The sequence below is a fragment of the Salvelinus fontinalis genome, unplaced genomic scaffold (assembly GCF_029448725.1).
Source record: "Salvelinus fontinalis isolate EN_2023a unplaced genomic scaffold, ASM2944872v1 scaffold_0142, whole genome shotgun sequence".
NCBI lineage: Eukaryota > Metazoa > Chordata > Actinopteri > Salmoniformes > Salmonidae > Salvelinus > Salvelinus fontinalis.
The window spans coordinates 45322-70000 of record NW_026600351.1 but is presented as its reverse complement, the minus strand read 5'-3'; the positions used below and the strand labels follow the sequence as shown (position 1 = coordinate 70000).

Below are 24679 nucleotides of genomic sequence, written 5' to 3'. Positions count from 1 at the left end.
ATAAACTGCACCTCAGATTGCAGCCCAAATAAATGCTTCACAGAGTTCAAGTAACAGACACATTTCAACATCAACTGATCGGAGACCACTTCTAAAGGACACCAATAATAAGAAGAGACTTGCTTGGGCCAAGAAACATGAGCAATGGTGTAAATCTGTCCTTTGGTCTGATGAGTCCAAATTTGAGATTTTTGGTTCTAACTGCTGTGTCTTTGTGAGAAGCAGAGTAGGTGAACAGATGATCTCAGCATGTGTGGTTCCCACCGTGAAGCATGGAGGAGGAGGTGTGATGGTGTGGGGGTGCTTTGCTGGTGACACTGGCATTGATTTATTTAGAATTCAAGGCACACTTAATCAGCATGGCTACCACATAATTCTGCAGCAATACGCCATCCCAGGCTGTGTAAGGGCTATTTGACCAAGAAGGAGAGTGATGGAGTGCTGCATCAGATGACCTGGACTCCACAATCACCTGACCTCAACCCAATTGAAATGGTTTGGGATGAGTTGGACCGCAGAATTAAGGAAAAGCAGCCAACAAGTGCTCAGCATATGTGGGAACTCTTTCAAGACTATTGGGAAAGCATTCCAGGTGACTACCTCATGAAGCTGGTTGAGAGACCAGCTGTTTCCGGAAGACTGTGTGATCACGCTCTCCGCAGTCGATGAGTAAGACCTTTAAACAGGTCAACATTCACAAGGCCGCAGGGCCAGATGGATTACCAGGACGGGTACTGCTAGCATGCGCTGACCAACTGGCAAGTATCTACACTGACATTTTCAACCTCTCCCTGTCCGAGTCTGTAATACCAACTTGTTTTAAGCACACCACCATAGACCCTGTGCACAAGAACACTAAGGTAACCTGTCTGTAGCCATGAAGTGCTTTGAAAGGCTGGTCATGGCTCACATCAACACCATTATCCCAGAAACCCTAAACCCACTCCAATTTGCATACCGCCCTAACAGATCCACAGATGATGCAATCTCTATTGCACTCCACACGGCCCTTTCCCACCTGGACAAAAGGAACACCTATGTGAGAATGTTGTTCATTGACTACAGCTCAGCGTTCAACACCATAGTGCGCCCAAAGCTCATCAATAAGCTAAGGACCCTGGGACTAAACACCTCCCTCTGCAACTGGATCCTGGACTTCCTGACGGGCCGCCCCCAGGTGGTAAAGGTAGGTAACAACACATCTGCCACGCTGATCCTCAACACAGGGGCCCCTCAGTGGTGCGTGCTCAGTCCTCTCCTGTACTCCCTGTTCACTTATGACTGCACGACTCCAACACCATCATTAAGTTTGCTGAGTAAACAACAGTGGTAGGCCTGATCACCGACAACAATGAGACAGCCTGCAGGGAGGAGGTCACCTGTCCGTGTGGTGCCAGAACAACAACCTCTCCCTGAACTTGATCAAGACAAAGGAGATGATTGTGGACTACAGGAAACGGAGGACCGAGCACGCCCTCATTCTCATCGACGGGACTGTAGTGGAGCAGGTTGTGAGCTTCAAGTTCCTTGGCGTCCACATCACCAACAAACTAACATGGTCCAAGCACACCAAGACAGTCGTGAAGAGGGGACGACAAAACCTATTCCCCCTCAGGAGACTGAAAAGATTTGGCATGGGTCCTCAGATCCTCAAAAGGTTCTACAGCTGCACCATCGAGAGCATCCTGACTGGTTTCATCACTGCCTGGTACGGCAACTGCTTGGCCTCCCACGCAAGGCACTACAGAGGGTAGTGTGTACAGCCCAGTACATCACTGGGGCAAAGCTTCCTGCCATCCAGGACCTCTATACCAGGCGGTGTCAGAGAAAGGCCCTAAAATTCTCAAAGACTCCAGCCACCCTAGTCATAGACTGTTTAACTACATGTACATATTACCTCCATTACCTCGACTAACCAGTGCCCCCGCACATTGACTCTGTACCGGTACCCCCTGTAGATTGACTCTGTACCGGTACCCCCTGTAGATTGCCTCGCTATTGTTATTTTACTGCTGCTATTTTATTATTTGTTACTTTATTTTTTTTATTTTTAGGTATTTTTTTTAAAACGCCATGGTTTGTTAAGGGCTTGTAAGTAAGCATTTCACTGTAAGGTCTACTACACCTTTTGTATTCGGCGCATTTGACAAATACAATTTGATTTGATTTGAGATGCAGAAAAACCCTTGAATGAGTAGGTGTGTCCAAACTTTAGACTGGTACTGTATATATAATCCAAAGTTTATTATCATTAAACTATAGTTCAAGTTCATATATATTGTTTTGTAAATACAGTGAAGCACATTTACATTTGATTAATTTAACAGACACTCTTATCTAGAGAAACTTACAGTAGTGAGTGCATACATTTCCATAGTGGTCCTCAGTGGGAATCGAACCCACAACCCTGGCGTTGAAAGCGCCTTGCTCTACTAACTGAGCTACAGCATTCTTAACGCAGATCTCTACATTTGCTGTATAGAAACAGCCCATAATAAAAACCACAAGACCGTGGTGGCTTTTCACCATGTCGATCCAGAGACAGAGAGATGGGTGGGAGGGTTTATCACACCATTCATCTCCTGAGGGAAGTGTGATGTACTGGAGGCCTAGCTAACAGCAGAGTACTGACTGACCCACAGCTTTAGTCATAGACATACATTAGCTAACAGCAGAGTACTGACTGACCCACAGCTTTAGTCATAGACATACATTAGCTAACAGCAGAGTACTGACTGACCCACAGCTTTAGTCATAGCAGGACTAGTCTAGTTTGAGCCTGCTGGACCCAGAATACCTTCTATTAGCAGGACTAGTCCAGTTTGAGCCTGCTGGACCCAGAATACCTTCTATTAGCAGGACTAGTCCAGTTTGAGCCTGCAGAATCCAGAATACCTTCTATTAGCAGGACTAGTCCAGTTTGAGCCTGCTGGACCCAGAATACCTTCTATTAGCAGGACTAGTCTAGTTTGAGCCTGCAGAATCCAGAATACCTTCTATTAGCAGGACTAGTCCAGTTTGAGCCTGCTGGACCCAGAATACCTTCTATTAGCAGGACTAGTCCAGTTTGAGCCTGCAGAATCCAGAATACCTTCTATTAGCAGGACTAGTCCAGTTTGAGCCTGCAGAATCCAGAATACCTTCTATTAGCAGGACTAGTCTAGTTTGAGCCTGCAGAATCCAGAATACCTCTCATTAGCAGGACTAGTCCAGTTTGAGCCTGCAGAATCCAGAATACCTTCTATTAGCAGGACTAGTCCAGTTTGAGCCTGCTGGACCCAGAATACCTCCCATTAGCAGGACTAGTCTAGTTTGAGCCTGGAGGACCCAGAATACCTTCCATTAGCAGGACTAGTCTAGTTTGAGCCTGCTGGACCCAGAATAACTCCCATTAGCAGGACTAGTCTAGTTTGAGCCTGCTGGACCCAGAATACCTCCCATTAGCAGGACTAGTCTAGTTTGAGCCTGCTGGACCCAGAATACCTTCTATTAGCAGGACTAGTCTAGTTTGAGCCTGCTGGAACCAGAATACCTTCCATTAGCAGGACTAGTCTAGTTTGAGCCTGCTGGACCCAGAATACCTCCCATTAGCAGGACTAGTCTAGTTTGAGCCTGGAGGAACCAGAATACCTTCCATTAGCAGGACTAGTCTAGTTTGAGCCTGCTGGACCCAGAATACCTCCCATTAGCAGGACTAGTCTAGTTTGAGCCTGGAGGACACAGAATACCTTCTATTAGCAGGACTAGTCTAGTTTGAGCCTTGAGGAACCAGAATACCTTCTATTAGCAGGACTAGTCTAGTTTGAGCCTGCTGGACCCAGAATACTTCCCATTAGCAGGACTAGTCTAGTTTGAGCCTGGAGGAACCAGAATACCTTCCATTAGCAGGACTAGTCTAGTTTGAGCCTGCTGGACCCAGAATACCTCCCATTAGCAGGACTAGTCTAGTTTGAGCCTGGAGGACACAGAATACCTTCTATTAGCAGGACTAGTCTAGTTTGAGCCTTCTGGACCCAGAATACCTCCCATTAGCAGGACTAGTCTAGTTTGAGCCTGCTGGACCCAGAATACCTTCTATTAGCAGGACTAGTCTAGTTTGAACCTGCAGAATCCAGAATACCTCCCATTAGCAGGACTAGTCTAGTTTGAGCCTGGAGGAACCAGAATACCTTCTATTAGCAGGACTAGTCTAGTTTGAACCTGCAGAATCCATAATACCTCCCATCAGCAGGACTAGTCTAGTTTGAGCCTGCTGGACCCAGAATACCTCCCATTAGCAGGACTAGTCTAGTTTGAGCCTGCTGGACCCAGAATACCTCCCATTAGCAGGACTAGTCTAGTTTGAGCCTTCTGGACCCAGAATACCTCCCATTAGCAGGACTAGTCTAGTTTGAGCCTTCTGGACCCAGAATACCTTCCATTAGCAGGACTAGTCTAGTTTGAGCCTGCTGGACCCAGAATACCTCCCATTAGCAGGACTAGTCTAGTTTGAGCCTTCTGGACCCAGAATAACTTCCATTAGCAGGACTAGTCTAGTTTGAGCCTTCTGGACCCAGAATACCTCCCATTAGCAGGACTAGTCTAGTTTGAGCCTGCTGGACCCAGAATACCTCCCATTAGCAGGACTAGTCTAGTTTGAGCCTTCTGGACCCAGAATAACTTCCATTAGCAGGACTAGTCTAGTTTGAGCCTTCTGGACCCAGAATACCTCCCATTAGTAGGACTAGTCTAGTTTGAGCCTTCTGGACCCAGAATACCTTCTATTAGCAGGACTAGTCTAGTTTGAGCCTGGAGGACCCAGAATACCTCCCATTAGCAGGACTAGTCTAGTTTGAGCCTTCTGGACCCAGAATAACTTCCATTAGCAGGACTAGTCTAGTTTGAGCCTGCAGAATCCAGAATACCTCCCATCAGCAGGACTAGTCTAGTTTGAGCCTTCTGGACCCAGAATACCTTCTATTAGCAGGACTAGTCTAGTTTGAGCCTTCTGGACCCAGAATACCTCCCATTAGCAGGACTAGTCTAGTTTGAGCCTTCTGGACCCAGAATACCTCCCATTAGCAGGACTAGTCTAGTTTGAGCCTTCTGGACCCAGAATAACTTCTATTAGCAGGACTAGTCTAGTTTGAGCCTTCTGGACCCAGAATAACTTCCATTAGCAGGACTAGTCTAGTTTGAGCCTGGAGGACCCAGAATACATTTACATTTAAGTCATTTAGCAGACGCTCTTATCCAGAGCGACTTACAAATTGGATACCTTCTATTAGCAGGACTAACCTAGTTTGAGCCTGGAGGACACAGAATGCGCTAATACTGGCAATACCTTGTCAGTATTAGCGTGTGTGTGTGTGTGTGTGTGTGTGTGTGTGTGTGTGTGTGTGTGTGTGTGTGTGTGTTACCTTCATCAGATCCAGCATGAGGCCACTCAGGATGGCCAGGTACCTCCGCTCCAGGGATGTAGGGTGATTCACTGAGGGGAACTGCTGACACACGTACACACACACACACACACACACGTACAGTTGTGAGGTTTCAGAGTGCAGTGTCTATGTTGAGATTCAGATGTGTCTGACTTGAGTTGACAGGAGGACTAGCTGACTGTTGTGTCTGAGGCCAGACATGCTGTCAACGAGCCTAACACAGCTTTCACTACAGCAGGTACATGATTACCAGCATGGATCTCTGTGTGGGAGTGCATCAGGAGGCTGGTGGACATGCATGTTTCTGTCTGTCTGAATGTGTGTATCTGTGTGTGGACGTGTTTAACTACTCTTGTAGGGACCAGAAGTCCCCATAAGAATAGCAACCAACAAAGATTTGACCAACATCTCTCCCTGTCTCTCTGCATCTCTGTCTCTCTGTCTCTCTATCTCTCTGTCTCTCTCTGTCACTCTTTCTGTCTCTCTGTCTCTCTCTCTATCACTCTGTCTCTCTCTGTCATTCTGTCTGTCTCTCTGCATCTCTGTCTCTCTGTCTCTCTATCACTCTGTCTGTCTCTCTGTCTCTCTCTCTATCACTCTGTCTCTCTCTGTCACTCAGTCTCTCTCTCTGTCTCTCTCTCTATCACTCTGTCTCTCTCTGTCACTCTCTCAGTCTCTCTCTCTGTCTCTCTGTCTCTCAGTCTGTCTGTCTGTCTCTTTGCCTCTGTCTGTATCTCTGTCTCTCTGTCTGTCTCTCTGCCTCTCTGTCTGTCTCTCTGTCTCTCTCTCTCTCTATCTGTCTCTCTGCCTCTCTGTCTCTCTGTCTCTCTGTCTCTCTCTTCTACAGTAACACTGAACACCACCATAACATGATGACTCAATCCACTCAGTCACGGACCACACTGGGAAGACAGCCACCAGGACTCACACAGATAGATAGGAGGGAAAGAGACAGAGGAGAGATAATGGAGAGGGAGGGAGAGGTGGGATAGGTAGAGGTAGAGAGGAAGCAATGGGAGAGGAGAGGAAAGCGGAGGTGGAGTGTGAGGTGACGACAGAACAGCTGAACAGATTGACCCCAGAGTTGACCTTACCCGTAGTCCATGGAAGCGAGGGTTGTTGTAGAAGAGCTTCATCTGTTCAGCAGGTAGAGGACCCAGGACCTTCTGGATGGTAAAGAGTTGATCTATCTCACTCTCCCCTGGGAACAGAGGCTGACCATCACTCAGCTCCCCCAGAATACAACCCACTGACCACATGTCTACAGCCTTACCATAGGGGGCCCTGGGGTGGAGGGGAGAGAGAGAAAGAGAAAACAGTTTAAGTGAAACTGAACCAGAAGAGTACATTCAGAATAATAAGGACACATGATGATGATGATGGTGATGATGATGATTATGATGATGATGTTGGTTCAGCAGAAGGTGATGAACACAATGACAGAAAGGAGAGAGAGAGAGAAAGAGAGAGAGAGAGAGAGAGAGAGAGAGAGATCGAGAGAGGTTGGCTGAGAGAAGAGAGGAGAGAGCCGCTGAGACTGAGGAAGAGTGATGAAGAGAGAAAATATTTGCGTGGGCGGAATTCAAATACCAAGTGTGAATAAATGTAAGAGTTGATTTAGTTGCTGTGGGAGGAGCCCCACCACATGATGTTCCAGTATCTAGACCATCAAATGGACACAGGAACCTCACAGTGTCTGTAGTATACACATTAAAACAGGGTTTATCACGGACAGACTAATACACATATTCACTGAAATATTCAGAGAAGGATTTATGTATGGACTGACAGCTATGCAGACAAACAGACACTTACCAATGTACACACACAACACACGCACCTACACACACTCACACACACACACCAATACACACACCAAATACAAACACACACACACACACACACACACACACACACACACACACACACACACACACACACACACACACACACACACACACACACACACACACACACACACACACACACACACACACACACACACACACACACACTAATACAATCAGAAACACACACATACACACCAAATACAACCACCAATACAAAGACACACACACACACTAATACAAACAAAAACACACACATACACACCAATGCAAACACACACACACCAATACAAACACAAACTAATACACACACCAATACAAATACACACACACCCACCAATAAACACACCAATACAAACACACCCCCACACAGCGCCTCTTACACACCCATACACACACAGGTCCAGTAGGTTTAATGGGACTCACCCCAGCAGTAGCTCAGGAGAGCGGTACCACCTAGTGGCAACATACTCAGTGTAGTTGGCATCACTTCCCTCTGACAGGTTGCGGGCAAAGCCTACAGGAAACCAGGCCAGAGAGAGGAAGTCATGGACAGATACTGACTCAAAGCCTACAGGAAACCAGGCCAGAGAGAGACAGAGGAAGTCATGGACAGATACTGACTCAAAGCCTACAGGAAACCAGGCCAGAGAGAGGAAGTCATGGACAGATACTGACTCAAAGCCTACAGGAAACCAGGCCAGAGAGAGGAAGTCATGGACAGATACTGACTCAAAGCCTACAGGAAACCAGGCCAGAGAGAGGAAGTCATGGACAGATACTGACTCAAAGCCTACAGGAAACCAGGCCAGACAGAGGAAGTCAAGGACAGATACTGACTCAAAGCCTACAGGAAACCAGGCCAGACAGAGGAAGTCATGGACAGATACTGACTCAAAGCTTACAAGAAACCAGGCCAGAGAGAGACAGAGGAAGTCATGGACAGATACTGACTCAAAGCCTACAGGAAACCAGGCCAGAGAGAGACAGAGGAAGTCATGGACAGATACTGACTCAAAGCCTACAGGAAACCAGGCCAGAGAGAGACAGAGGAAGTCATGGACAGATACTGACTCAAAGCTTACAGGAAACCAGGCCAGAGAGAGACAGAGGAAGTCATGGACAGATACTGACTCAAAGCCTACAGGAAACCAGGCCAGAGAGAGACAGAGGAAGTCATGGACAGATACTGACTCAAAGCTTACAAGAAACCAGGCCAGAGAGAGACAGAGGAAGTCATGGACAGATACTGACTCAAAGCCTACAGGAAACCAGGCCAGAGAGAGACAGAGGAAGTCATGGACAGATACTGACTCAAAGCCTACAGGAAACCAGGCCAGAGAGAGACAGAGGAAATCATGGACAGATACTGACTCAAAGCTTACAGGAAACCAGGCCAGAGAGAGACAGAGGAAGTCATGGACAGATACTGACTCAAAGCCTACAGGAAACCAGGCCAGAGAGAGACAGAGGAAGTCATGGACAGATACTGACTCAAAGCCTACAGGAAACCAGGCCAGACAGAGGAAGTCATGGACAGATACTGACTCAAAGCTTACAGGAAACCAGGCCAGACAGAAGAAGTCATGGACAGATACTGACTCAAAGCCTACAGGAAACCAGGCCAGAGAGAGGAAGTCATGGACTGATACTGACTCAAAGCCTACAGGAAACCAGGCCAGAGAGAGGAAGTCATGGACAGATACTGACTCAAAGCCTACAGGAAACCAGGCCAGACAGAGGAAGTCAAGGACAGATACTGACTCAAAGCCTACAGGAAACCAGGCCAGACAGAGGAAGTCATGGACAGATACTGACTCAAAGCTTACAGGAAACCAGGCCAGACAGAAGAAGTCATGGACAGATACTGACTCAAAGCCTACAGGAAACCAGGCCAGACAGAGGAAGTCATGGACAGATACTGACTCAAAGCCTACAGGAAACCAGGCCAGACAGAGGAAGTCATGGACAGATACTGACTCAAAGCCTACAGGAAACCAGGCCAGACAGAGGAAGTCATGGACAGATACTGACTCAAAGCTTACAGGAAACCAGGCCAGAGAGAGACAGAGGAAGTCATGGACAGATACTGACTCAAAGCCTACAGGAAACCAGGCCAGAGAGAGACAGAGGAAGTCATGGACAGATACTGACTCAAAGCCTACAGGAAACCAGGCCAGAGAGAGACAGAGGAAGTCATAGACAGATACTGACTCAAAGCTTACAGGAAACCAGGCCAGACAGAGGAATTCATGGACAGATACTGACTCAAAGCTTACAGGAAACCAGGCCAGACAGAGGAAGTCATGGACAGATACTGACTCAAAGCCTACAGGAAACCAGGCCAGACAGAGGAAGTCATGGACAGATACTGACTCAAAGCCTACAGGAAACCAGGCCAGACAGAGGAAGTCATGGACAGATACTGACTCAAAGCTTACAGGAAACCAGGCCAGACAGAAGAAGTCATGGACAGATACTGACTCAAAGCCTACAGGAAACCAGGCCAGAGAGAGACAGAGGAAGTCATGGACAGATACTGACTCAAAGCCTACAGGAAACCAGGCCAGAGAGAGACAGAGGAAGTCATGGACAGATACTGACTCAAAGCCTAGAGGAAACCAGGCCAGACAGAGGAAGTCAAGGACAGATACTGACTCAAAGCCTACAGGAAACCAGGCCAGACAGAGGAAGTCATGGACAGATACTGACTCAAAGCTTACAGGAAACCAGGCCAGACAGAAGAAGTCATGGACAGATACTGACTCAAAGCCTACAGGAAACCAGGCCAGACAGAGGAAGTCATGGACAGATACTGACTCAAAGCCTACAGGAAACCAGGCCAGAAAGAGGAAGTCAAGGACAGATACTGACTCAAAGCCTACAGGAAACCAGGCCAGACAGAGGAAGTCATGGACAGATACTGACTCAAAGCCTACAGGAAACCAGGCCAGAGAGAGACAGAGGAAGTCATGGACAGATACGGACTCAAAGCCTACAGGAAACCAGGCCAGACAGAGGAAGTCATGGACAGATACTGACTCAAAGCCTACAGGAAACCAGGCCAGACAGAGGAAGTCATGGACAGATACTGACTCAAAGCTTACAGGAAACCAGGCCAGAGAGAGGAAGTCATGGACAGATACTGACTCAAAGCCTACAGGAAACCAGGCCAGAGAGAGGAAGTCATGGACAGATACTGACTCAAAGCCTACAGGAAACCAGGCCAGAGAGAGGAAGTCATGGACAGATACTGACTCAAAGCTTACAGGAAACCAGGCCAGACAGAGGAAGTCATGGACAGATACTGACTCAAAGCCTACAGGAAACCAGGCCAGAGAGAGACAGAGGAAGTCATGGACAGATACTGACCATTGCTTACCAGGGAGACTGAGATCGTCATTCGTCAAATGTACTGAGTTAATTACTATGCTAGAAGTGACATATTTCTACTTACCAAAATCACAGAGTTTGAGAACATCCTCAGAGCTGATGAGGAGGTTTTCAGGCTTGATGTCTGAGGAGAAACAGAGGAGACCAGTTTTCACACGCGGCAGCAGTCTGGTACTTGGCAAAACCAAAAGTCAGACCAAACCATCTCTGCTGGGAGGCCCTGCCTCTGACTCAACACATCATCTTAGCATAACTAAAGGAAAAGGTGACCTCATTTTAGTAAAGGTAAGAGTTCCTCACCTCTGTGTACGATTTCATTCTTATGGCACCAGTGGATAGCTTTGATCAGCTGGTAGATGTAGGCCCTGGCTTTGTCAGGTGGTGCTCCGTTAGGCAGTTCCTCCAGCAACTCCAGCATGTTCTGGAACACACAATCCACAGTACTACTGTCAATCACAGCTACAACTACACTACCCATAATGCTCTGTATAACATATAAGTTAGATACTATTGCAAAACAAGTTAGATACTATGGCAATATTCTAAAAGTGTAAAAGTGAAACTGTTGACGTAAACAGTAGCTAAGTATATTGCATGTATGATTATTTATCATCCAACCGTCAGCGGACCCCAGCAATCCCTAGAAAGTAGTAGACATTTCTACTGACGAGACTATTGTGGTTTATTAAAGGTTGTCATTAAAAAAGGTTCATCCTCTAGGTATTCACTGACCCTCTCTACATATTCAAAGACCAGGTAGAGTTTCCCTCTCCTCCTGAAAGCCTCTTTGAGTTCCACGATGTTCTCCTGTTTCAGCGTCCGCAGCATCTTCAGCTCCCTCAGCGTGGTCTCTTTAACCTCCTCATTCTCCTCACTGTCTTTAAACTTCTTTATGGCCACCAGCTCATTGGTCTCCTGGAAAACAGCATGTCAGAGTGTCACGCTGAGGGATCCCGTCAGTGGAGGCTGTTGAGGGGAGGACGGCTCATAATAATGGCTGGTACAACAGGTGTATGTAGATCGCACAGTGAAACGCTGAATACAACAGGTGTAGTAGACCTTACAGTGAAATGCTGAATACAACAGGTGTAGACCTCACAGTGAAATGCCGAATACAACAGGTGTAGTAGACCTTACAGTGAAATGCTGAATACAACAGGTGTAGTAGACCTCACAGTGAAACGCTGAATACAACAGGTGTAGTAGACCTTACAGTGAAATGCTGAATACAACAGGTGTAGACCTCACAGTGAAATGCCGAATACAACAGGTGTAGTAGACCTCACAGTGAAATGCTGAATACAACAGGTGTAGTAGATCTTACAGTGAAACGCTGAATACAACAGGTGTAGGTAGACCTTACAGTGAAACGCTGAATACAACAGGTGTAGTAGACCTCACAGTGAAACGCTGAATACAACAGGTGTAGTACACCTTACAGTGAAACGCTGAATACAACAGGTGTAGTAGACCTTACAGTGAAACGCTGAATACAACAGGTGTAGGTAGATCTCACAGTGAAACGCTGAATACAACAGGTGTAGTAGACCTTACAGTGAAACACTGAATACAACAGGTGTAGTAGACCTTACAGTGAAACGCTGAATACAACAGGTGTAGTAGACCTTACAGTGAAACGCTGAATACAACAGGTGTAGGTAGACCTCACAGTGAACTGCTGAATACAACAGGTGTAGTAGACCTCACAGTGAAACGCTGAATACAACAGGTGTAGGTAGACCTCACAGTGAAACGCTGAATACAACAGGTGTAGGTAGACCTTACAGTGAAATGCTGAATACAACAGGTGTAGTAGACCTTACAGTGAAATGCTGAATACAACAGGTGTAGTAGACCTTACAGTGAAACGCTGAATACAACAGGTGTAGGTAGACCTCACAGTGAACTGCTGAATACAACAGGTGTAGTAGACCTCACAGTGAAACTCTGAATACAACAGGTGTAGTAGACCTCACAGTGAACTGCTGAATACAACAGGTGTAGTAGACCTCACAGTGAAACGCTCAATACAACAGGTGTAGGTAGACCTCACAGTGAAACGCTGAATACAACAGGTGTAGGTAGACCTCACAGTGAAACGCTGAATACAACAGGTGTAGTAGACCTCACAGTGAAATGCTGAATACAACAGGTGTAGGTAGAGATCACAGTGAAACGCTGAATACAACAGGTGTAGTAGACCTCACAGTGAAATGCTGAATACAACAGGTGTAGTAGACCTCACAGTGAAACGCTGAATACAACAGGTGTAGTAGACCTTACAGTGAAACGCTGAATACAACAGGTGTAGTAGACCTTACAGTGAAACGCCGAATAGAACAGGTGTAGGTAGACCTCACAGTGAAACGCTGAATACAACAGGTGTAGTAGACCTTACAGTGAAATGCTGAATACAACAGGTGTAGGTAGACCTCACAGTGAAACGGCGAATACAACAGGTGTAGTAGACCTTACAGTGAAACGCTGAATACAACAGGTGTAGTAGACCTTACAGTGAAACGCTGAATACAACAGGTGTAGTAGACCTCACAGTGAAATGCTGAATACAACAGGTGTAGTAGACCTTACAGGGAAATGCCGAATACAACAGGTGTAGTAGACCTCACAGTGAAATGCTGAATACAACAGGTGTAGTAGACCTCACAGTGAAACGCTGAATACAACAGGTGTAGGTAGACCTCACAGTGAAATGCTGAATACAACAGGTGTAGTAGACCTTACAGGGAAATGCCGAATACAACAGGTGTAGTAGACCTCACAGTGAAATGCTGAATACAACAGGTGTAGTAGACCTCACAGTGAAACGCTGAATACAACAGGTGTAGTAGACCTTACAGTGAAACGCTGAATACAACAGGTGTAGTAGACCTTACAGTGAAATGCTGAATACAACAGGTGTAGGTAGACCTCACAGTGAAATGCTGAATACAACAGGTGTAGGTAGACCTCACAGTGAAATGCTGAATATAACAGGTGTAGTAGACCTGACAGGGAAATGCCGAATACAACAGGTGTAGTAGACCTCACAGTGAAATGCTGAATACAACAGGTGTAGTAGACCTCACAGTGAAACGCTGAATACAACAGGTGTAGTAGACCTTACAGTGAAACGCTGAATACAACAGGTGTAGGTAGACCTCACAGTGAAATGCTGAATACAACAGGTGTAGTAGACCTTACAGTGAAACGCTGAATACAACAGGTGTAGGTAGACCTCACAGTGAAATGCTGAATACAACAGGTGTAGTAGACCTTACAGTGAAACGCTGAATACAACAGGTGTAGTAGACCTTACAGTGAAATGCTGAATACAACAGGTGTAGGTAGACCTTACAGTGAAACGCCGAATACAACAGGTGTAGTAGACCTCACAGTGAAACGCTGAATACAACAGGTGTAGTAGACCTGACAGTGAAATGCTGAATACAACAGGTGTAGGTAGACCTCACAGTGAACCGCTGAATACAACAGGTGTAGTAGACCTCACAGTGAAACGCTGAATACAACAGGTGTAGTAGACCTCACAGTGAAATGCTGAATACAACAGGTGTAGGTAGACCTCACAGTGAACCGCTGAATACAACAGGTGTAGTAGACCTCACAGTGAAACGCTGAATACAACAGGTGTAGTAGACCTTACAGTGAAATGCTGAATACAACAGGTGTAGGTAGACCTCACAGTGAACTGCTGAATACAACAGGTGTAGTAGACCTCACAGTGAAACGCTGAATACAACAGGTGTAGTAAACCTCACAGTGAAATGCTGAATACAACAGGTGTAGGTAGACCTCACAGTGAACCGCTGAATACAACAGGTGTAGTAGACCTCACAGTGAAACGCTGAATACAACAGGTGTAGTAGACCTTACAGTGAAATGCTGAATACAACAGGTGTAGCAGACCTTACAGTGAAATGCTGAATACAACAGGTGTAGGTAGACCTCACAGTGAACTGCTGAATACAACAGGTGTAGTAGACCTCACAGTGAAACGCTGAATACAACAGGTGTAGTAGACCTCACAGTGAAATGCTGAATACAACAGGTGTAGCAGACCTTACAGTGAAATGCTGAATACAACAGGTGTAGTAGACCTTACAGTGAAACACTGAATACAACAGGTGTAGTAGACCTTACAGTGAAATGCTGACTACAACAGGTGTAGTAGACCTCACAGTGAAACGCTGAATACAACAGGTGTAGTAGACCTTACAGTGAAATGCTGACTACAACAGGTGTAGTAGACCTCACAGTGAAACGCTGAATACAACAGGTGTAGTAGACCTTACAGTGAAACGCTGAATACAACAGGTGTAGTAGACCTCACAGTGAAATGCTGAATACAACAGGTGTAGTAGACCTTACAGTGAAATGCTGACTACAACAGGTGTAGTAGACCTCACAGTGAAACGCTGAATACAACAGGTGTAGTAGACCTCACAGTGAAACGCTGAATACAACAGGTGTAGGTAGAGATCACAGTGAAACGCTGAATACAACAGGTGTAGTAGACCTTACAGTGAAATGCTGAATACAACAGGTGTAGTAAACCTCACAGTGAAACGCTGAATACAACAGGTGTAGTAGACCTCACAGTGAAATGCTGAATACAACAGGTGTAGCAGACCTTACAGTGAAATGCTGAATACAACAGGTGTAGTAGACCTTACAGTGAAACACTGAATACAACAGGTGTAGTAGACCTTACAGTGAAATGCTGACTACAACAGGTGTAGTAGACCTCACAGTGAAACGCTGAATACAACAGGTGTAGTAGACCTTACAGTGAAATGCTGACTACAACAGGTGTAGTAGACCTCACAGTGAAACGCTGAATACAACAGGTGTAGTAGACCTTACAGTGAAACGCTGAATACAACAGGTGTAGTAGACCTCACAGTGAAATGCTGAATACAACAGGTGTAGTAGACCTTACAGTGAAATGCTGACTACAACAGGTGTAGTAGACCTCACAGTGAAACGCTGAATACAACAGGTGTAGTAGACCTTACAGTGAAATGCTGACTACAACAGGTGTAGTAGACCTCACAGTGAAACGCTGAATACAACAGGTGTAGTAGACCTTACAGTGAAACACTGAATACAACAGGTGTAGTAGACCACACAGTGAAACACTTACTGACAAGCCCTTCACCAACAATGCAGATCTAGACATAGAGTTAATCAAATATTTACTAAATAAACTAAAGTTTTAAAAAACGTCAGCAGCAACATTATGTACAAAATGAGTTAGAAACAAGGTGAAAAGAGGAACAAAACAGCCCAGCTGGTCGGGAGGCTGGAAAACAGCAGCCGTCCCCTCTGTGTTTGATACCATTCAACTGACTCAACACCAGCCACTACCACCAGCCTGTACTCCCCAATTAAGGTGCCGCCAAACCTCCTGTGGATCCCACTGATGGTGGGGCGCCTGTGACAGTAACCCTAAATAGTGTGACTGACTATGTTCAAATCCAGGTCTTCTTCGCGCCACAAGACAGTGTTAGTCCACTGAGCTAAAGCCGAGGCCCGAGACAATAACTCTCAGGGATTATTCAAATATTCAGGTTTCAGGCAAGAGTTCTCATCAAGGGAGCACACCGGCAGGCCACTAAAAAGCAGGAAGGACCCGATTAGATGTATTTTCAGGGGTGTCAAAATCTGGGATCCTCCTCAGATCTTTTAAAGCAGTGGTCCCTCCACATATCCTGAAGTTACCCAGGTGTGGTCCCTCCACATATCCTGAAGTTACCCAGGTGTGGACCCTCCACATATCCTGAAGTTACCCAGGTGTGGACCCTCCACATATCCTGAAGTTACCCAGGTGTGGACCCTCCACATATCCTGAAGTTACCCAGGTGTGGACCCTCCACATATCCTGAAGTTACCCAGGTGTGGTCCCTCCACATATCCTGAAGTTACCCAGGTGTGGACCCTCCACATATCCTGAAGTTACCCAGGTGTGGACCCTCAACATACCCTGAAGTTACCCAGGTGTGGGGTACTAAAATTACTCTCTCTCTCTCTCTCTCTCTCCCTACCTCTCTTTCTCTGCCTCTATTCTCTCTGCCTATCTCTATCTCTCTCTCAGCCTCTCTCTCTGCCTCTCTCTCTCTCTCTCTCTCTCTCTGCCTCTCTCTCTCTCTCTGCCTCTCTCTCTCTCTGCCTCTCTCTCTCTCTCCCTGCTCCTCTCTCTCTGCCTCTCTCTCTCCTTGCCTCTCTCTCTCTCTCTGCCTCTCTCTCTCTCTCTCTCTCTCTCTACCTCTCTCCCTGCCCCTCTCTCTCTCTCTCTCTCTCTCTCCCTGCCACTCTCTCTGCCTCTCTCTCTACCTTTCTCCCTGCCCCTCTCTCTCTATCTCTCTCTCTCTGTCTCTCTCTGCCTCTCTATTTTTCTAAAACGTGTTATTAACTCATCTTGAATTAGGTCCTGAAGGGTATCACTTAATTTCCAAGTCCCATTGGTAATTCTCACATGGTGCTGCTAGATCCAAGGTCTGCTGTCTCTATCTATCTATCTATGTGTGTGTGTGTGTGTGTGTGTGTGTGTGTGTGTGTGTGTGTGTGTGTGTGTGCGTGCGTGCGTGCGTGCGTGCGTGCGTGTGGTCTATCAGCAACACCATCTCTACATCAAAGCCAGCGTGTCAGAACAGCTCTGATCAGAATAGACACAAGGTATCCCTCATCTTTGGCCAAATGGACATTAAAGTAAATCTCCTCCTATTGAAAATGACTTATTCAGCTTGGCGGCTGAACGTACTGAGTAGTAATAGTAATAGTGGTAGTAGTAGTAGTGTTAGTTTCCCCAGAAATGGAACATTTGTCACCGCACTCTGTCTATTTACTGATGCTAAATCTAGTATAACTCCTGGAAGACCGACCACTGTTCAACATCATGACGAACTAGCATGGACCATGGAGAGACATCTTATCTGTTCCTAGCAAAATAAGCCATGAGAGAGAGAGAGAGAGAGAGAGAGAGAGAGAGGGAGAGAGAGAGAGAGAGAGAGAGAGAGGCAGACAGAAACAGAAACAGAGAGACAGAGAAACAGAGAGAGAGAGAGAGAGGCAGACAGACACAGAGAGAGAGAGAGAGAGAGAGAGAGAGAGAGAGAGAGAGAGAGAGAGAGAGAGAGAGAGAGAGAGGGGGAGGGAGAGAGAGAGAGAGAGATAGAGGCAGTCAGAAACATAGACAGAGAGAGAGAGAGAGAGAGAGAGAGAGGGGGAGGGAGAGAGAGAGAGAGAGAGGCAGACAGAAACAGAGACACAGAGAAAGAGAGACAGAAACAGAGAGAGTGAGAGTGTGAGAGAAGGATGATACATGCCTATCCTGCCCACACTGAGCAGAGAACTGAAGATCCAAAGCACTAAATATGTTCTGTGGGATCCGGCCCAAGACTCAGACTATTCAATGCCAAGAGAGCGATGGAGAGAGGGAGAGAGAGAGGGAGGGAGAGAAAGAGAGGGAGAGAGGGAGAGAAAGAGATGGAGAGAGGGAAAGAAAGAGAAAGAGAGAGAGAGAGAGAAAGAGAGCGAGAGGGAGAGAGAGAGAGCGAGAGGGAGAGAGAGAGAGAGAGAGAGAGGGAGAGAGAGACAAGCCCAAGTCTCAGACTATTCCAAGACCACAGCTGAGCCAACACTCCCATCTTAGACCAGGATAACACAGTCTCTCAAGTCAACGTTCAATGCCTTTATTGCCTTCATAGGCTAATGAATATAAATACCAAGCTCAGATAAGACAGAGAACATCCTCAGTTAATAATTAAAATCCATCTATAACTATAAATCATTCTACAGAGATGATGAATCTTAGGAACAAAACTGACATATTTTAACCAGAGAGACATTTAGAGAGAAATAATTAAAAAGTGTACAGTAAGCTAGTGTTTCCAATAGAATGTATGTAATGATGTTTAATAAGATGGGGCATTTTAAAAAGGTACCCCAATGGGTTCTGGTTACAGTTTATCTTTACCACAGAGACTATGGGTCTTCTGAGAGAGAATCGTTTTTTTGAAGGACAAAGTGACTAAGTCCTCCTCACTATTTTAGCCACACAGTTGAATTTCTCCCTGATTTACGTCTTAAATTACACCCTATTCCCTACATAGTGCACTACTTCTCACCAGAGCCCTATATGGTTGACCCAATCTGGCTCTGGTCAAAAGTAGTGCACTAAATAGGGAATAGGGTAGTCCTTTAAGATGTGTCCTTTGTGTCCCTCACTGTTACCTATATTGAAGGGTTCCAAGCCTGTTGGTCTGTCCCTCTGGTCCCCCAGACCTCTCCACTGCTGTTGTTCATGTGCTAACGGGCAGATGGTCAGTGAATCCGAGACGGTTTCTCTGTCAACAGAGACCATACTGAGAGGGCCACTAGCTGGAAGTAGACCTTGAAACAGGGTGCCTCCTATGCAGGGATACAACACTTCTCTAAACAACAGTCTGTCTGCAGAGACATCAATACCAGAGATATCCATACCAGAGACATCCATACCAGAGATATCCATTCCAGAGATAGCCATACCAAATATAGCCATACCAGAGATATCAATACCAGATATATCCATACCAGAGATATCAATATCAGAGACATCCATACCAGAGATATCCATACCAGAGACATCCATACCAGAGATAGCCATACCAGAGATATCAATACCAGAGACATCCATACCAGAGATAGCCATACCAGAGACATCCATACCAGAGATATCCATACCAGAGATATCCATACCAGAGACATCCATACCAGAGATATCCATACCAGAGATAGCCATACCAGAGATATCCATACCAGAGATATCCATTCCAGAGATAGCCATACCAAATATAGCCATACCAGAGATATCCATAGCAGAGATATCCATACCATACCAGTTTGTGCTGTTGGCTTTAAAGGGTAAAATACGTAGGCTTAACTTTCTGATATTGGCACAATGAATGTCATGGATATCTTTAGCCCTGGCTAGTCATTAATCTACAGTACATAGTGTGAACATCAAGGACAAAGTAACAATAAGAAGAAGTATACACACACACGCACGCACGCACGCACGCACGCACACACACACACACACACACACACACACACACAGACACAAACACACACACACACACACACACACACACACACACACAGACACACACACACACACACACACACACACACACACACACACACACACACACACACACACACACACACACACACACACACACACACACACACACACACACACACCATGAGCCCAGCATCAAAGTGTTCTACGCCTCCTCTTCCTGTAGAAATCATTAACCTACACAACCTACATTGATTCAGTAGGAAATGAGCAAAAGCCAGCCAAGGTCTAAATAGCACAGACCAGGGTGTTATTGTTTTACAAATGAGAGAACAGTTTAAATGCTTGGCAAATAAAAACATGGCCGCTACTGGACGTCTAGTGGGGAGTGGGCAGGAGCAGGACACCATGCAACCAAGCAACTGACACTATAGGTTGGAACCAATGGAATAGTCCCAAAGTGCAAACTCCAAGGTACACACCTCTAACTTTCAAAATACTAGTACACTTAATACTAGTACACTCAATACTAGTACACTCAATATGAGTACACTCAATACTAGTACACTCAATACTAGTACACTCAATACTAGTACACTCAATACTAGTACACCCAATACGATTACACCCAATACGATTGCACTCAATACGATTACACTGGTACGCTCAAACCACCCCACACAGAGTGTTTTTTTACCCCACTACACCGAGGAGATGTCCTGCTCTGTGGAGAAATCCTGCACTGTGGAGAAATCCTGCACTGTGGAGATATCCTGCACTGTGGAGAAATCCTGCACTGTGGAGATATCCTGCTCTGTGGAGATATTCTGCACTGTGGAGATATCCTGCACTGTGGAGATATCCTGCACTGTGGAGATATCCTGCTCTGTGGAGATATCCTGCTCTGTGGAGATATCCTGCACTGAGGAAATATCCTGCACTGTGGAGAAATCCTGCTCTGTGGAGATATCCTGCACTGTGGAGATATCCTGCACTGTGGAGATATCCTGCACTGTGGAGAAATCCTGCACTGTGGAGATATCCTGCTCTGTGGAGATATCCTGCACTGTGGAGATATCCTGCACTGTGGAGATATCCTGCACTGTGGAGAAATCCTGCACTGTGGAGATATCCTGCACTGTGGAGATATCCTGCACTGTGGAGATATCCTGCTCTGTGGAGAAATCCTGCACTGTGGAGAAATCCCGTCTTTCAAGCTGCTCTGTGATGATATGCCTCCTCTCAATGTTGGTGTCCCAAATGGCACCCTATTCACTACATAGTGCACTACTTTTGACTAGAGCCCTATGGGTGCTGGTCCAAAGTAGTACACTAAATAGGGAATAAGGTGCCATTTGGAACACAGAGGTAGTGAGTGGGTTTTCCCCACGACTTCGAGGAACTAGCCAGGCTTTCCTCATCCATCCTCCATTCCTCATCCATCCTTCTTTCCTCATCCATCCTCCATTCCTCATCCATCCTTCTTTCCTCATCCATCCTCCATTCCTCATCCATCCTTCTTTCCTCATCCATCCTACATTCCTCATCCATCCTTCTTTCCTCATCCATCCTCCATTCCTCATCCATCCTTCTTTCCTCATCCATCCTCCATTCCTCACCCATCCTTCTTTCCTCATCCATCCTCCATTCCTCATCCATCCTTCTTTCCTCATCCATCCTACATTCCTCATCCATCCTTTTTTTCTCATCCATCCATCCTGGTCTCTGATGATGGTGCTCCTCTCAAGGTGACCCATTTAAAACCCTGCTGCTGCTCTCCTCTCTCTCTCTCTCTCCCTCTTTCATTTCTCTTTCCTTCCTCTCTCTCTCTCTCTCTCTCTCTCCCTCTTTCATTTCTCTTTCCTTCCTTTTTCTCTCTCTTCTCTCTCTTTTCTCTCCTCTCTCTTTCTCTCCCTCTCTTTTCTCTCTCTCCCGCCCTCTCTCTCTTTCTCTCTCTCTGCCCCACTCTCTCTCTCTCTCTCTATGTCTCTCTCTCTCCCGCCCTCTCCCTCTCTCTCTGTCTCTCTCTCTCTCTGCCCCCACTCTCTCTTCCCTTCCCTGTCCTGGTTTCAGCTGATAGAGGGTATAAATAACAGCACTCTTCCACAGAGGCTAAAAGCCTTTTATTTCTGTGGTCTAGCCGTGTGAAAATAACACAGTACATTGAGTGATGATGACTTGATGAGTTCTAGAACACTTCTGTCATGGATAGTCAGATGGATATGTTAGTAGGAACTGAGCACTGTCTGCTGGGAAGTCACTAAGCAGAACCAACTCTTTCTCATTGTATGTGCCAGGTCCTAAACAGACTAGAGAAACATCAATTGTGACAATCACGATATAGTCATATAACTGTAGCATGGCCATCTAGTGAGAACCCTGTCATGGCTATTGGTCATAGGTTATTACCGACAGACACTACCAGATAGGAAGGCTTTACTGATCTGCACGGAAGGGGTAAATACTTTACAGATCTGCACTGAAGGGGTAAATACTTTACTGATCTGCACTGAAGGGGTAAATACTTTACTGATCTGCACTGAAGTGGTAAATACTTTACAGATCTGCACTGAAGGGGTAAATACTTTACTGATCTGCACTGAATGGGTAAATACTTTACAGATCTGCACTGAAGGGGTAAATACTTTACAGATCTGCACTGAAGTGGTAAATACTTTACTGATCTGCACCGAAGGGGTAAATACTTTACAGATCTGCACTGAAGGGGTAAATACTTTACTGATCTGCACTGAAGGGGTAAATACTTTACTGAGCTGCACTGAAGTGGTAAATACTTTACTGATCTGCACTGAAGGGGTAAATACTTTACTGATCTGCACTGAAGGGGTAAATACTTTACTGATCTATACTGAAGGGGCAAATACTTTACTGATCTGCACTGAAGGGGTAAATACTTTACAGATCTGCACTGAAGGGGTAAATACTTTACAGATCTGCACTGAAGGGGTAAATACTTTACTGATCTGCACTGAAGGGGTAAATACTTTACTGATCTGCACTGAAGGGGTAAATACTTTACAGATCTGCACTGAAGGGGTAAATACTTTACTGATCTGCACTGAAGTGGTAAATACTTTACTGATCTGCACCGAAGGGGTAAATACTTTACTGATCTGCACTGAAGTGGTAAATACTTTACTGATCTGCACTGAAGGGGTAAATACTTTACTGATCTGCACTGAAGGGGTAAATACTCTACAGATCTGCACTGAAGGGGTAAATACTTTACTGATCTGCACGGAATGGGTAAATACTTTACAGATCTGCACTGAAGGGGTAAATACTTTACAGATCTGCACTGAAGGGGTAAATACTTTACAGATCTGCACTGAAGGGATAAATACTTTACTAATCTGCACTGAAGGGGTAAATACTTTACAGATCTGCACGGAATGGGTAAATACTTTACAGATCTGCACTGAAGGGGTAAATACTTTACTGATCTGCACTGAAGGGGTAAATACTTTACTGATCTGCACTGAAGGGGTAAATACTTTACTGATCTGCACTGAAGGGGTAAATACTTTACTGATCTGCACTGGATGGGTAAATACTTTACTGATCTGCACTGAAGGGGTAAATACTTTACTGATCTGCACTGAAGGGGTAAATACTTTACTGATCTGCACTGAAGGGGTAAATACTTTACAGATCTGCACTGAAGGGGTAAATACTTTACAGATCTGCACTGAAGGGGTAAAGAAGTCAAAGACAATCAGGCTTTTACAGTGACAGTGAACACGTCTTATGACCAGACCAGAAAGTCTTGGTTCAAGTCCACTAACATCTACTATGTATGTACAGGACATTACAGAGACAGGGAGGGAGAGAGAGACAATCATTTAGCTAAAGTACAAGCAAGTGGCTCTGAGAAGACACAGTAACACAATATCAGACATTGCTATCTCAATCTGCATGAGATCACGATGTCCCATTCTTCATTCATAACCCACACAGTATGGTACTACTGTAACGCAGCTGAAGAATCCAACAATGGACTATTCAAAGCCTACTACTCTGAGACAATGGCAACTTCATGTCAGTGGAGAGGTATGTGTCTCGGCCGGTGTCTTTGTCTTCCAGAGAAAAGAGCATCACGCCATGTGAAATATACAGTACCAGTCAAAAGCTTGGACACATATACAAATTTTCTTTATTTTTACTATTTTCTACATTGTAGAATAATAGTGAAGACATCAAAACTATGAAATAACACATATTGAATCATGTAGTAACCAAAAAAAGTGTTAAAACAAATCAAAATATATTTTATATTTGAGATTCTTCAAAGTAGCCACCTTTTGCCTTGATGACAGCTTTGCACACTCTTGGCATTCTCTCAACCAGCTACAAGAGGTAGTCACATGGAATGCATTTCAATTAACAGGTGTGCCTTGTTAAAAGTTAATTTGTGGAATTTCTTTCCTTCTTAATGCGTTTGAGCCAATCAGTTGTGTCGTGACAAGGTAGGGGTGGTATAGAGAAGATAGCCCTCTTTGGTAAAAGTCAAGTCCATATTATGGCAAGAACAGCTCAAATAAACAAAGAGAAATGACAGTCCATCATTTATATTTATCTAAATAGGCAAGTCAGTTAAGAACAAATTCTTATTTACAATGACGGCCTAGTTCAGGAGAACAACAGAGTTACCTTTGCAGCAGAGGATAAGTTCATTCAAGTTAACTGCACTTCAGATTGCAGCCCAAATAAATGCTTCACAGAGTTCAAGTAACAGACACATATCAACATCAACTGTTCAGAGGAGACTGCGTGAATCAGGCCTTCATGGTCGAATTGCTGCAAAGAAACCACTACTAAAGGACACCAGTAAGAAGAAGAGACTTGCTTGGACCAAGAAACATGAACAATGGACATTAGACCTGTGGAAATCTGTCCTTTGGTCTAATGAGTCTAAATTT

General features: G+C 45.4%; 1 protein-coding gene across 8 annotated transcripts in view; it reads right to left on the bottom strand.

Moving 5' to 3' along the window:
• LOC129843470 (cyclin-dependent kinase-like 5) overlaps window positions 1-24679 on the bottom strand; it is an 82117-nt gene that overhangs the window by 19355 nt on the left and 38083 nt on the right. For 5 of the 8 annotated variants that reach the window (XM_055912202.1, XM_055912196.1, XM_055912201.1 and 2 more), the window contains 6 exons: window positions 11393-11575; window positions 10961-11081; window positions 10725-10784; window positions 7694-7784; window positions 6515-6704; window positions 5400-5483 (listed from right to left, as the gene is read on the bottom strand). In XM_055912202.1, the coding sequence (XP_055768177.1) occupies window positions 5400-5483; window positions 6515-6704; window positions 7694-7784; window positions 10725-10784; window positions 10961-11081; window positions 11393-11488 (642 nt within the window). In that variant the 5' untranslated portion in view covers window positions 11489-11575. The remainder of the gene's footprint in view (window positions 1-5399; window positions 5484-6514; window positions 6705-7693; window positions 7785-10724; window positions 10785-10960; window positions 11082-11392; window positions 11576-24679) is intronic. The other 3 variants (XM_055912197.1, XM_055912203.1, XM_055912199.1) reach the window with 1 other exon arrangement.